The 13,612-nt window shown below is 28.5% G+C and overlaps 1 protein-coding gene across 1 annotated transcript in view; it reads right to left on the reverse strand.

Moving 5' to 3' along the window:
- Positions 1-12,875, reverse strand: part of LOC107456530 (unc-45 myosin chaperone) — a gene marked incomplete in the record, with an annotated part of 37,018 nt that extends 24,143 nt beyond the window's left edge. The window contains 7 exon segments of the mRNA XM_071179694.1: positions 3,332-3,490; positions 4,465-4,633; positions 5,602-5,772; positions 9,610-9,699; positions 10,580-10,755; positions 11,889-12,153; positions 12,686-12,875. Coding sequence (XP_071035795.1) covers positions 3,332-3,490; positions 4,465-4,633; positions 5,602-5,772; positions 9,610-9,699; positions 10,580-10,755; positions 11,889-12,153 — 1,030 coding nt within the window.
- Positions 12,876-13,612: the final 737 nt, after the last annotated feature.

Here is a 13,612-nt window from a genome sequence, read left to right on the forward strand (position 1 = left end):
TGTGCATGCTGTCTGTCTGTCAGGGGTGACCATACACCATACTAGAGGCAACACACACTGTACAAGCCTCACTTTTATTGTCATCTTTTATCCTTAAGTTCAGACTACATTGGATTTATTGGCAATAGGTCTTGCCAGTGAATGGCACTTTCATTTTTGTTTTGCATACTTTATTACATGGAATAAGCTATATCAATACAATATCTAAAGCTATATCCAAATGTTTTCCATCTCTTAATTTTGTCCACCTGTACATATATACAGATGGATGACAAAATAATACGAACACCTGTCAAAAAGTGTGACTTATTTCACACCTGCAGCACAGCCCCCCCACCTGCAACAGAAGTCTGCCACCTAGTGAACGCGAAGAGGAAGCTATCAGTCTCCCAACATTAGTCACCTGTGTTGCATGAGTTTATCTAACTAGCTTTTATAAGGTGAAATGTCTGACCTGTCAGAATTCCAAAGAGGGATGATTGTCGGGGCGTGTTTAAGTGGAGCATCGGTGACAGAAACAGCAAACCTTTTAGGGTTTGCAAGAAGTGCTGTATCAGCCGTTATGACAGCATACATGAAAGAAGGTAAGACGAAGTCGTCAAAGCAAAATAGTGGCCGAAAGTCAAAGCTTGATGATAAGGATAGACGTGTCTTGCAGCGCATAGTAGCACGAAAACACAAGCAATTGTTATCCCAGATAACATCAGACATGAAAAGTCATCTTCAGGACCCCGTTTCAACAAGAACTGTTCAAAGAGAACTTCATGCAGCGAACATTTATGGAGAGTGGCAATTCGTAAACCCTTGGTGACACCAACCAATACTTTCAAGCACCGTCATTGGTGTAGAGGTCACAAAGGCTGGTCCCCACAGCAGTGACAGCAGGTAATATGGTCCAATGAATAAATCTTCACCTTATTTCAGACTACCGGACGCATTTATGTCTGGAGATCACCCAAAGAAGCGTTTGATTCTGAATGCCTCTTACCAACTGTGAAACATGGAGGTGGCTCCATTATGGTTTGGGGTGCGATATCTTGGCGTGGCCTTGGGCCACTAGTACGTCTGCATGGGACAATCAAATCTAATGACTATCTAAGCGTTCTAGCGGATCATGTTCATCCTTTTGTACAGACTCTATTCCCTGGAGAGTGACTGATTTTTCAAGACGACAATGCCCCTATCCACACCGCTAGGTGCGTTCAAACATGGTTCGAAGAGCATAACAATGAAGTTGAGCATCTCGCCTGGCCCCCTCAGTCTTCGGATTTAAATATTATTGAACATTTGTGGTAATATTCGGAGACTAAACTTCGTTACCGATTCCCACCTCCATCAAATCTTTTGGAATTAGAGGTCGCTTTGCAAGAGAAATGGCTTAATATTCCTTTAAATGTTGTCCATGACCTTTATGCATCGATCCCACATCGTATTAAATCTGTAATTCAGTCAAAGGGTGGTCCAACTCCCTATTAATAAAGATTTTCTCATATTTCAGAGGTGTTCATATTATTTTTCGGAGACTAAACTTCGTTCCCGATTCCCACCTTCATCAAATCTTTTGGAATTAGAGGCCGCTTTGCAAGAGAAAGGGCTTAATATTCCTTTAAACATTGTCCATGACCTTTATGCATCGATCCCACATCGTATTAAATCTGTAATTCAGTCAAAGGGTGGTCCANTGAAGAATTGTTTATTTTGATTGTTAAAAAGTGTCCGGGAAATCGACCCTTCCGGAAAAGGGGCGTCCGGATATGGGACGTTACACTGTATAATAAATGTTAAGTCAAATAATAAATATTTATTTTCAGTAATATTCCTTTCGCTAAAAATATGTTTTGATTACTGCGTTAAGTATATTTGGTTCCACTTTAACCCAAGAGGAATAAAAAAGTCTGCATAACTGCATTCATAGTCAATGTAAAAAATCAAAATGCTTTTGTTTCATCTTCATGTGTTCACTTTTTTAGCAGACATTTATAAATTATATGCATTTAATGTAGAAAAACTTTCAATGAGTATTTTTAAACAAAATTTTTGTAATTTATGACATTCATATACAACTCCATATGCATTTACTATTTAAAATTACAAAATAACTAAGACCTATTTTTCAAGGTGCACTGTTATATTTTTTACTACTTCCAATTCTGTCACGTTAGGGTCAAAAAGATTACAGCGAAATCAAACAATAACTGCATTCTATGAGTACACTGCAAATATTTATTTCAAATATAAATTTCCTTCTCCTCCATGCTTCAAGTGTCTATCCTACATGGTATCTATATCTTACATGGTTTTTATATCTGTTATTAAACAATAACAGGGTTGCCACAGAAAAAAATGAACAAAATAGTTGCTTTTAGTAGCCTAAAACATGAAAATAGTTGCTTAAATAAGAACAAAAATGAATCAAAAATTTGACTAAAATTTTGTTAATGACTTAGTTGTCATATACCATGTATATATATATATATATATTTATATGAAAAGTGATTACTCAAATTCAAAATTTGCATATCGTAATATTGTATAAATTTGTTTTTTTTAAAAGCATGCAGAATTTCGTAGCAATAATCATTGAAAAGGCGATCGAGAAATGAAATAGACTTACAATGGTGTCTGTGCAAATTGAACGATCTAAAAAGTGAAGACTCGAATTTGCTAAATTTTATATTTTTTAAGAAAAAAAAAAGTTCAGTGTGTTCAGAAACTATCTTGTGGGGTGTTGCATTTCCACCCAATTTATGCTTTAAAAAAAAGAAAAGAAAGAAAAAATGTCGCTAGGAGTACAGAAAAGTCTCCCAATAGTGTCCTTTTCCTGAAAATAGTGGCTTTTTCAACCTTTTCAGGCAAAAAAAGTTGCAATATTCGCCTCGTGCCAAAAATAATTGCATTTTAGTGGCCTGTGGCAATCCTGCAATAAGTTTATAAAGGTTAATTTAGAAGTAAAATCATATATCTTAATTTTTTTTAAAAAGAATTTGGGGAATTCGTTTTATCCCAGAATAGAAAACATTATTTCAACTAAATAAATTCAATAATTTTTCAGATTTACTAACATTGTGAAAAATACTTTGAGGAAAAAAAAAACATTATTTATCAAAGAAAAAAAAAGTCTGCTTTTTACATAACTTTTTTTCCAAGATGCTTATTTAACTTGACAGCAAGTGTTCAGGATATCAAACAATAAGAAAATAAAAATATATAGTCTGCTTAAGGAAAGAACAGAATGTGCAATGTCAGAGGAATTTATGAACCATTTTTATTACATTAAAAGAATAATTTAATGCAAATAAACAATGCAAAATCATATTAAAGCGCTTCTTACCATCACTCTTCACAAGTTTATGTCCCCAACTTAAAGCTTCAAATTCAACATTTTTCATTATAAGTTCCAATATAGCATCACGGCCAGTTGCAGACATTACTCTACTAGAAACACTTTTGCAGAGGGTCTTCATTATAGTATCAATAACTAATTCATTGTCTAAAATATATGATAAGATTATTAAACAGAGACTATCGAAAATACTATATTTAATAGGAAATAATCAAGTTGTGTTTGGTTAAAAAAAAAATAAAGTTAATCACAGCATTTAGTGGAAAATGCACTTATATGTTTATTACATGCTTTTCAATGTTATTAATTGAAAAACCATCATTGCTATCCTTCGGAAATTCGAGCGATGAGTAGCAGCAAAAATAAACTTAACTAGTTGAATTGGCAAGGATTTACAATTTATTTTACTTAAGAGTAATTTTAAATATCTTAAGAAAATAATAATTTCAATTATACATGCATTTTTTTAACGAATGAATTACATTACATCTTCCAGGCTTTTACTAATGAGGTACATTCTAAAATTCTTCCTAACTTATCAAAATTTCATTTACTTAGATTTTATTTCGCTTTTTATAAACTAGATTACATTACATTTTCAATCTCTTCAATCATTTGGTATTTAGTAGAATAGATTTTATGAAAACACATGAACATTTTTTTTGTTGCTTTATTTGTCATCAAAATTGAATAGAAGTATGTAATAATACTTCTTAGCAATAGTTTTTAATTATTAAAAATTAATGCCTATCAAAATATTTAAAAAATTCAATAAATTTTTTTTCTTGCTCTGATGATAGTCTTGAAATTTTTTTTAAAGCAAAATGAAAAATGCTTATCTTGCCGTGAATGCATACCTGATGAGGTTAACAACATACAGAAAACATATATTTATAGAAGTTTAATTTCTATTTTTTTTAACGTAACACATTTCATGAAAAAATGTACAATAATTCACTCTTCTTAAAATATTACAAAGAATTAACCTATTACAATTTACACTACATTAAATTAAAATACTATTTTTTATAATCTGCAACAAATAAAAAGTTAAAAAAATAACATTCTGCATTTAAATTTTACACAGTAAGAAAAAATTCTCTGTATATCCTTGTCATCACCTTTCATAAGTTGTTTATCAGCTTTTTTTCCTTCTTTGACATCCATGCCTGCTAGAGTGTTCAAAATAAGTTGAATGAAGTATTCAACAGCGTTAACATAGTTTTCTGAGTCAGAATTCAAATTCTCAATTAAAAATGGAACACCAATAATTTGAAGTATCTCTAGTGTCTATAAAATAAAATAAAATAAAAAGTTTAGCAAAATAATTATATACACAATTATAAGAGTGAGATATACCTCACATAATCTATTGAATAAACCAAAATAAAAAAAATCTTCCAAACCTCACATAAGCTTTTAAATAAACCAAAATAAAAAACTTCTCTACCTCACATAAGATTTTGAATAAATTAAAATTCTAAAAATATATTGCAATGCATTAAACATCCAGTGAAACTTTTTAAGCTAACTTTTGAATGACCAAAATTTCTTTTAATAACGTTCAATGAAATTAACGTTCATTATATGTCAGTGTATAGTATTATTATGAAACAACAGGCAATGTAATATTATTATGAAACAAAAGCTGTTAATTTTTATAAATGCATATATGAATAATTTTAAATTTAATTACTTATTTCATTTAACAGTTTAAGTAGTCATACCTTCCTCCTCTGTTAATTAATCATATTTCATGTTATATTCACTAAATAAAAATACAGTTACAGTCAATCCCTGATATAATAAACTCTGTTTATAATTTTGGATACCTTTTCTAACTTTACACATAGCATAGTCTGCTTCTTAGACTCCTTCATAATTGACAAGATAAGTAATAATTCGAATGATTTCAAGTTTTTGTCTCTCATTTTTTATAAAAATGGAAGTTTAAAAAAAAAATAATAATTATAACAAAGAAAGTTAAACTAAGCAGGAATTTTCTGCATCTTTTAAATTTAATTCAAGATAAGCAGATTAGTAGACTACAATGAAAAAAAATTTATCTAAAAAAACTGTATGGTACTAAAAAAAAAGCCTATCTCAAATGAAAAATAAAGACTTTTTTACATAACCATGATGAAAATATTGTAGAGCTACATATAATTTTTGAAAACAAACAAATATGAACATCAATATTAATATAAAAACTATATAAATTTAAAATGTTTTTAATTTAAATATCCTGAAATACAAACCCTTTTGCAATTGTTCCTACAAAGCTCACCAAAGGTTCTAATGACAGCAGTTGAAATCTCTTCATTTTTTTCAAGTTTCTTTGCAGCCAACAGCTTGGTAATGCCACTTTCTTTCATAATTAATTCACTACCAGCTTTTTCTTTGGCAAGCACAACAATATTATTTGCTGCCTAAAAAATAAAAAAGTTTAGATAAATATTGCTCGAAAAAAATTTAACTTATTACATTAACCTATAAAATATTGTTCAATTTTCTTTGTCTGTGTTACTTTACATTTTTAGCATTATGCTGAAAAAACTTTGATAATATTTCATATTTTATGTCACATAAAATATCTATATTTATATAATATAAATATGGATATTTTGTATAATAAATAAATTTAAAATATATTGTGATTTATTTGATTTGAAATATTTGAATAACATTATAAAATATATTGTTATTCAAATATTTACGTGATATTGTAAATATTTGAATATAAAATATCAAATATTTACAATATCACGATTTATATAATATAATAAATTTGATAATGCACTAAACCAGAAGCATTTGATCAGAAGTTTGCTAATAATAACAGTCTAAATTAATGCATTAATGCTTCTATCTCTACATTCCTCTGATTAACCAACCATTTATAAGCAAACTGTTGAAGAGCAATACCTTTAAATGCAGGAAATACAGAGCCACAAGCTTATAGCATGAAGCTAATTACACCCCCAATGCAATATTATCTTTTTCAATAAAACATGCTAAAGCAATATAAAAACTAAAAAAAAGAAAAAAAAATTATGTGGCTTACTGCATAATTGAATATGTTTATTACAATTAATGCAATAACAATGCACCAACTTAAACATACAGCTATACTGATAACACCAACCTTTTACTTGTAGAGAGAAGAAGAAAAATAGAAAACTCGGCTATATATAATAAGTATCAGACACAAGTATAAGAGAGAAACTACTTAATAAAAAATCAGTGTTAAGATATAAATCATTTTGAATAAAATTAGAGTTATTACAGTTCAAAAACTTTTTTATGTAAAAAATATCTTACAAATTAAAATTGTCCTAAAAAATGAAAGAAAATTATTCATATAACAAGATAGGTCATTAAGTATCGCTGTCAAGATAATTAAGTAGCATAAGTTTTGTGTCTCTCAACACAAAATCTGCCCAAAATGTGTATATGGTATAAATATACAGGAACAAATAAAAAAATTTAAAATCATATAACAGCTCAAGTTTGTAAAATATAAGATTAATTTTCATAAATATAAATAAAAGAAAATCTAAGTACTAAAAAATATTTTTCTGCAAACATTAAAATAAATATGTTTCCTAAATTACTGCAATAAGTAATGTCACTTATTATTCTAAGTAGGTTAGGAACTACGATTATCGCAAATGAATAGAAAGAAATTACAAATAAAAATTAGATAATATAGGGGAGAGTTGGATAAAACGGGATAGTCGGACAAAACGGGATATGTCGCCTAGGGACCAGACTATTGTAGCTATCTAGTGGACAACGACAGAAACGTGTTATTCGACCGTGATTATACCATTCTCGGTGTGTCCCGTCTCGAGATCACTATTTGATAGAAAGTTGTAGGTCTCAGAACTCTTTTATTCTATTTTCTTGCCATTTTCTACATTTACGTAAGTTGTTTTTTACATTGTACTGCCTATATATATGAGAATAAAATTCCGGTGAGTATTAAATTTGATTAACCATTTAATTACCAATATTTTTATGTGCAGTCTATCTTATTTTCTTTTCACATTTAGGCAATAGCCATGTTTGTTTCAAAAAGTATCGGAGTCGCACAAAACGGGACACTTATGAGTTGGATAAAACGGGATAGAGATTTTTATGTTTTATCCACCTATTTATTTGTTGGATTATTACCTTTTAGAATAGCCATACATTAATGTAGGCCTAGGCTTTTTGAACAGCTTATTTTTATTAGCTATATATATTTTTGAAAAATTTAGTCTCCTTATATTGTAATGCAAAATTTGTTTATTAACGTTCATTATGAAGCATTTTATTTTCGACTCTAGGATTTCACATCTTTCTTTAGAACTAATTGTAATGTATTTCTCTGATGAAGACTTGATCTTTTTTATATATAAACTTCTTAATTTTCTGGATTGCTCAATTCAATGTACATTCAATTCTAAAAAGAATTTTTCTCTTTGTTTACTGAAGAATTTAAATACTTGATTATTAAAGAGTCTTTCAGGGATCTTACGACATCAATGGAGTGAAATAGAAATAAAAGTGAATTAGAAATAGAAGAAAAGGAAAGGATTATTAAACTACAAAAAAAGAACCAAGAGAATTGAAGAAAAGGCTGCTAAGAAATCTCTATTAAAAGCACAAGGCACATCTCGACAACGAAAATTACTGAAATAAGCCTTCATGTTTGAAAACTTATAGTCTTTAGAAGCAAATGTAGCATCATATTTTTTGTGTACTTGCTTATAAAACAACAATCTATATAAAAGTGTTAGAACAGTAAAATCCCATGAAAATAATTTATAGAAATTTTGCTTTGCAGTTCTCTGTCAGTTAATTATGCTTTTCACTTAGTTTTATGCAAAAAATTAAACATTGTAAACCCTATCCCGTTTTATCCAACCCAGGTATGCTAAAACGGGATATGTAAGAGTTTGGAAATTAATTTTTTTTTCTATTTCACAGTCATTAAAATTAGTTTAAAATATGTTTTTTGTGTGCTTCAATAAATGCTATAGCTACAAAAAAAGTAATGTATGGTTTGCCTTAACAGATATTCCATAGTAAATAAAAGCAATAATGGTATCCCGTTTTGTCCAACTCTCCCCTATATGTATACAATGTTATTGTGAGCCCAACTCAAAAATCCTGAAAATTTCTTGAGTAAAATCATTAATGACGCGTTTCAAAAAATTAATGTTATAAATTTAAATCATTGATAGTTTCAAAACATGAAACCTAAATAAATTATGTGCAGCATAATTAAATAATTATGCACAAGTTTACTTTTATCTCTAATCACATTTATTATTCCACCAGAAAAAAAAATTTACAAATGAGAGATACCAAGTATAAATTCTAGTTCTAATATTCTTAAATAAAATATACAAGAATTTTTATACATAAATGTGATCGATGATTACTTGGAACTACTGAACCTTGGATTTCAAGAAACTTCCAGATCACGATTAGTGAAAAATCCGAATTTTTTCCAGAGCACAATCATCTATGATATATATATATATATATATATATGCGTGTGTGTGTGTGTTTAAATAAAGTTGAAAAATGCATGTACATCAATAGTTAATACAATTTAAAATATAGAAACTACGAAACTGGTTCTGATGGGATTTTTTAAACTTGCAATTACTATAACTATAATCTTGCAGTAATTTCAGCATTTAACTCAACTAAAGAAAATAAATAAATCCCATTAATTTCAACTAACAACTTTCTGAAATAGTTCTATTAATAATTTGCATTTTATGTATACATGAATCAGTAAAGATAAAATAACTTAGTAAATAACAATACTATGCAACAAAAGTCTTCTTACCTTTAATTTTAAATTTTTATTCATACAAACTCAATTATAATCTGTGTGAATTGATCATAGCAATTATTCTATTTATCTGTTTTTCAAATTTTTTTTAAAAAAGTTATGTATTCTTGAAAATCAATGTAAAAATTAAGCAACCAGAGTATTGCTCTTCTCATTTATTTGAACTAGTTTTACATACATATTTTGGTAGAGCACATTTCAGTGTGGCATTTTTAAATAAGTTATCAGTTCTATAATTTCTCTAAGCAGTCTCAATTCATTACCTAATGTGTCTTAATTAAAGGAAAATGCTATATTCCTATTCTGATTGTCATGGTAGAAGTTGCACTGCATAAAGAATGATTAAAAAATTTTCAGCTTCATTATTTATTTAAAGATATAAAATTTATTTCATAATATTAATTCAAATTACCTGTAACCTTGTTTCAGCTGATGTTTCTTCTCCTAGAAGATATTCAAACATAGTTTTTACTTTATTAGTAGTAGTAGCCTGTTCTTTAGCCTATATAAAATGAGAAAAAAAATTAATAACACAGCATAATGACAAAATTTTCAAAAGTTGACTAATTTTATTTACCAAATGAAAATTTAATATATATATATCTATAAATATATATATTAAAGCCCAAAAACTGAATTTGGATGCTGCATAAACATGATCATAAAGCCATTAAGTTTGTCCTACTTACTTGACAACTAAAAAGACAGTGAGTTGTTCAATATTTGAGTGTAATAAGATTAAAGGCGTAATAAAATTAATTGTTAAGAGATTCAAATATACTATGATGATTAGCTGTATGCTTCTGATAACTAAAAAAAAAATTCTTTAAAGTACCTGCAGTTTTATAAATACAAATAAATTATTGAGAAATCTTATATATTTGATTAAAAGATTTCCAGAAAACACTGCTGCCAACCTTTATGGAAAAAAAACTTGCTGCACTAGAGCACCAGAGGTAATTCTTATGAATGTTGAGATCATCACATTTATTGACAGACCCCTGTAAGATCTCTACAAATCAAATTAGAAAAATTGGCTGCATTTCAACCTTTCTAAAAACTTTGCTAGCAACAAAAAGTATCGCACTATAGTAGTTTCACTATTTGTAACACACTATTTCTAACCATTGAATAATGAAATAATAATATGCGATGATATCCTTTCAATGTTTCAGATAATGATGAGCAATCTGGATAAATAAAAAAATTAAAGCTAAATATGAAATAAAAAAAGTATGAGAAGATAAATCAAAAAGGTGTAAAAAATTCTAAATACAGTTGAATTTGCTTTTGAAAATATGTTTGAAATGATTAATTGTTGAAAGTGAATCTAATTATAAATTTTCTAATTTATAATTAGATCGAAACCACTAATAAATTACCAGTTCTTGAAGTTTTACATTCAATCTAGTCAATATTGGTTGAACAGCACTATTATTTGGATCTAAATGATTAACTGCTCTTGCATCTTTAAAAGCATCACTGTATTGTTCCTGTTTTTCATATGCTTGACATCTTCGAAATAGAGCTTTTACATCAGCAGGTGTAATTTCCAATGCTGTAAGAATAATAAAAATTAATGAAATGCTGTCGATTTCAAAATAAAATTGTATTTATTAAATTGTTTTTAAACCAGTTTGGTAAGGGAAGGTCCGAATTAAGAATGAAACAATTTGAAAAGCAATGGAGTAGCGTGAATAATTCCGCATGTTATCTGACTTAAAATCGTCTTTGAAAAGTAATACAGTCTGTTTGCCTTTAGCTACTTGAATGTGTCTGATTATAAAAGTAGATTTGAGATAAAGGTAAGAGCTTTATAGTGCTCATACAAGTGATTTTGAAAAAATAAATTTTGTAAGTTAATAATCAATTTATTAGAATGATGTAATGGAAATGAAATTAGTTAATAACCAAGTAAATGTTCAATTATTGACTAGAGTAATCATCTGAAAATATCATGGGCAACATAACTATAGAATTCTTCAATCAAAATAAAATTTGCTAAGAAAAAAAATTGACTTATTATTTTAAAATAAATTATAAACTGTTTCTGCAAAAATTTGCATTAAATGATGAAATATATCAAAATGCAAATTCTGAAAATTTCCAAGAATCTTTTTTTTCTTTTCAATCTGATACTTTGTTTTCTACACTATATATGTGTCAGAGAATTTAGTTATGCAACTGTTAAAACTGACACAATCAAAAACTTTACATCAGATAACAATTTGATTTCACTTTATTAACTTTACTATGTTACTTCATTAATTTAAAACAAAGGGAATATTTCCGTATTGGTACATTTTTATGTCAACTACCATCGCCAAGGCACCAAAAAGATGGGAATATTTTCATATCACGATCTGAAAGTGCTAAATGGATTTTAAACTTGAAAAAGTTTCTTTCTTTTTTTTAAAAAAAAAACATGTTGAGGTTTGCCATGGGGTAACTTAAGCTATACCCATTGAATTGACCCTGTCCAGAAGTTGCCAAGACTTGGCGGTTATTCTGATGCAGATCACAACGCAGAATTCTTCTCACTACAGCTAATGCTACATTAAAATAAATTAACAAATCTGGGTCAAGTACACATGGAATTGCAATAAAATTTAAACAAAATGTTAACTTTATGTTGGAAAAAGATCGCACATTTTATCGAAAACAAGAATTAAACTAAAAGTGTTTACAAACCTGAAGTACAGTCAATGATGGCATTTTCATATTTTTCTAGTTTCAAGTAAGCAGCAGCTCTATTTTTAAAAAGAGTTGCCTCATCAATTGATTTTACAGAGCAAAGTTTCAGGCCTTCGGTGTACAGTTTAACAGCACCCCTATAATCCCCAGAAGAAAATAGAGCATTGCCTTCATTCTTTATTTCAGTGAAATCTTTTTCCACATCTTTCGAAGACTCCGTAGAAATCATCGCTTTCTCCGTTAGTTGAATTGTATCAGGCATCTAAAGATATTAAAACAATGTTTACATAATATCTTAAACAACAGAGCTGAAGTTACAAATTCAAATACTAAAATTTAGATAGCAATTAAAATGCATTAATAAATATCCATTATTTTCCTAACCATCGTAATAAAATCTAAATATTACACTCCTGACTATCATTAAAAAGCACAATTAGAAATAAATAAGACATAAATAAGCTTAAAAATAAATAAAAATTCTATCAGATACTGTCTTTAATCCTTACAATCGAGCATTAAAGTCAGTTTCATAATAAACCTACTTATTATGTAAAACCCATGTAATTTTCCCACAGCATACAGCAATACAAAAATTCATATCATAATACAAACTTCATACGAATTATTTTGATAATATCTTAAACAATTAACTATGCAAAACAAAGCGAAATTATAGATGAGTGAATAAAAATGACGTGATTAATATTTTACTTAGCATTTTTCAACACGTTAAAGAAAGAAAAAAAACTATTTGAAATAATGAACATGAAACTCAAATAATATTAACTTACAGTTCAAGAAGTGTGATATATATAAAAGCAACGTTTATTCCAGAATGATCAAGAAGCCATGTGCACAGCTATGTCGGCCAAAAATTCAGCCGGGATAAAGACTATTTTTATATTTATCCATTTATAGTAACACTCCTGTCACCATGACACCAAAAGTTTCTGCCGATGTTTTTGTTTTGGATCGTATAACAGTACAGTTACAGCTAAACGAAAGGATGCATATTTCAGAATGGCTCCGCTCTGTAGAACCGTTTTCACTACTTACAGCAAATTCCCGCGTAAGGAATCGGAGATGCGACCCTGAGAGGTGAAATATGTATTTTTTATTATTTCTTATGACGGAGGAGTAACAGTCAAATTTCAATAGTCAACGTTAAAGTGATGTACGTACAGAGGGCAAAAAAAAATATGACCCTGAATAATCTTCTAATTATAGGACTTTCATGTACTGAGTGTCAATCCCAATTGTCCTACTCGGCGTAACCGCAAATATGCAAATTAGTTAGTGCTAACTAGTAATTAAATTGCGAAATAGGCCACAAGAACGTATTTTCAATAAATAAATATATACCTTTTTTTTTTTTACATATTTGATATTTGAATTCTTCACCTTCAAAAAATAGGGGGTAGCAGCAATCTGGGAAATATGTTCCACATAGTTTGGTCAGGAGAGCGATGCAAATCTCTAACTCTTTAATGTTAATTTCACTTTTTGTGCTTTTAGTCATATTTTTAAAATCTTATTCTTTATGTATATTTTTAATATGTATCACGTATATTATTTTTCCATTAATATACTAATCAATATTTTTAGTACTTTAATTTATAAAGTAAAATTCCTTTTAAAATTATTGTCAAGTTTTTATTGAAAGAAAACTTAGATTTATTGCCAGCTAGCTGAGAATTAAATCTTGTTAAGAAATTAAA

Source organism: Parasteatoda tepidariorum, chromosome 4 (assembly GCF_043381705.1).
Source record: "Parasteatoda tepidariorum isolate YZ-2023 chromosome 4, CAS_Ptep_4.0, whole genome shotgun sequence".
NCBI classification, from domain to species: Eukaryota; Metazoa; Arthropoda; class Arachnida; order Araneae; family Theridiidae; genus Parasteatoda; species Parasteatoda tepidariorum.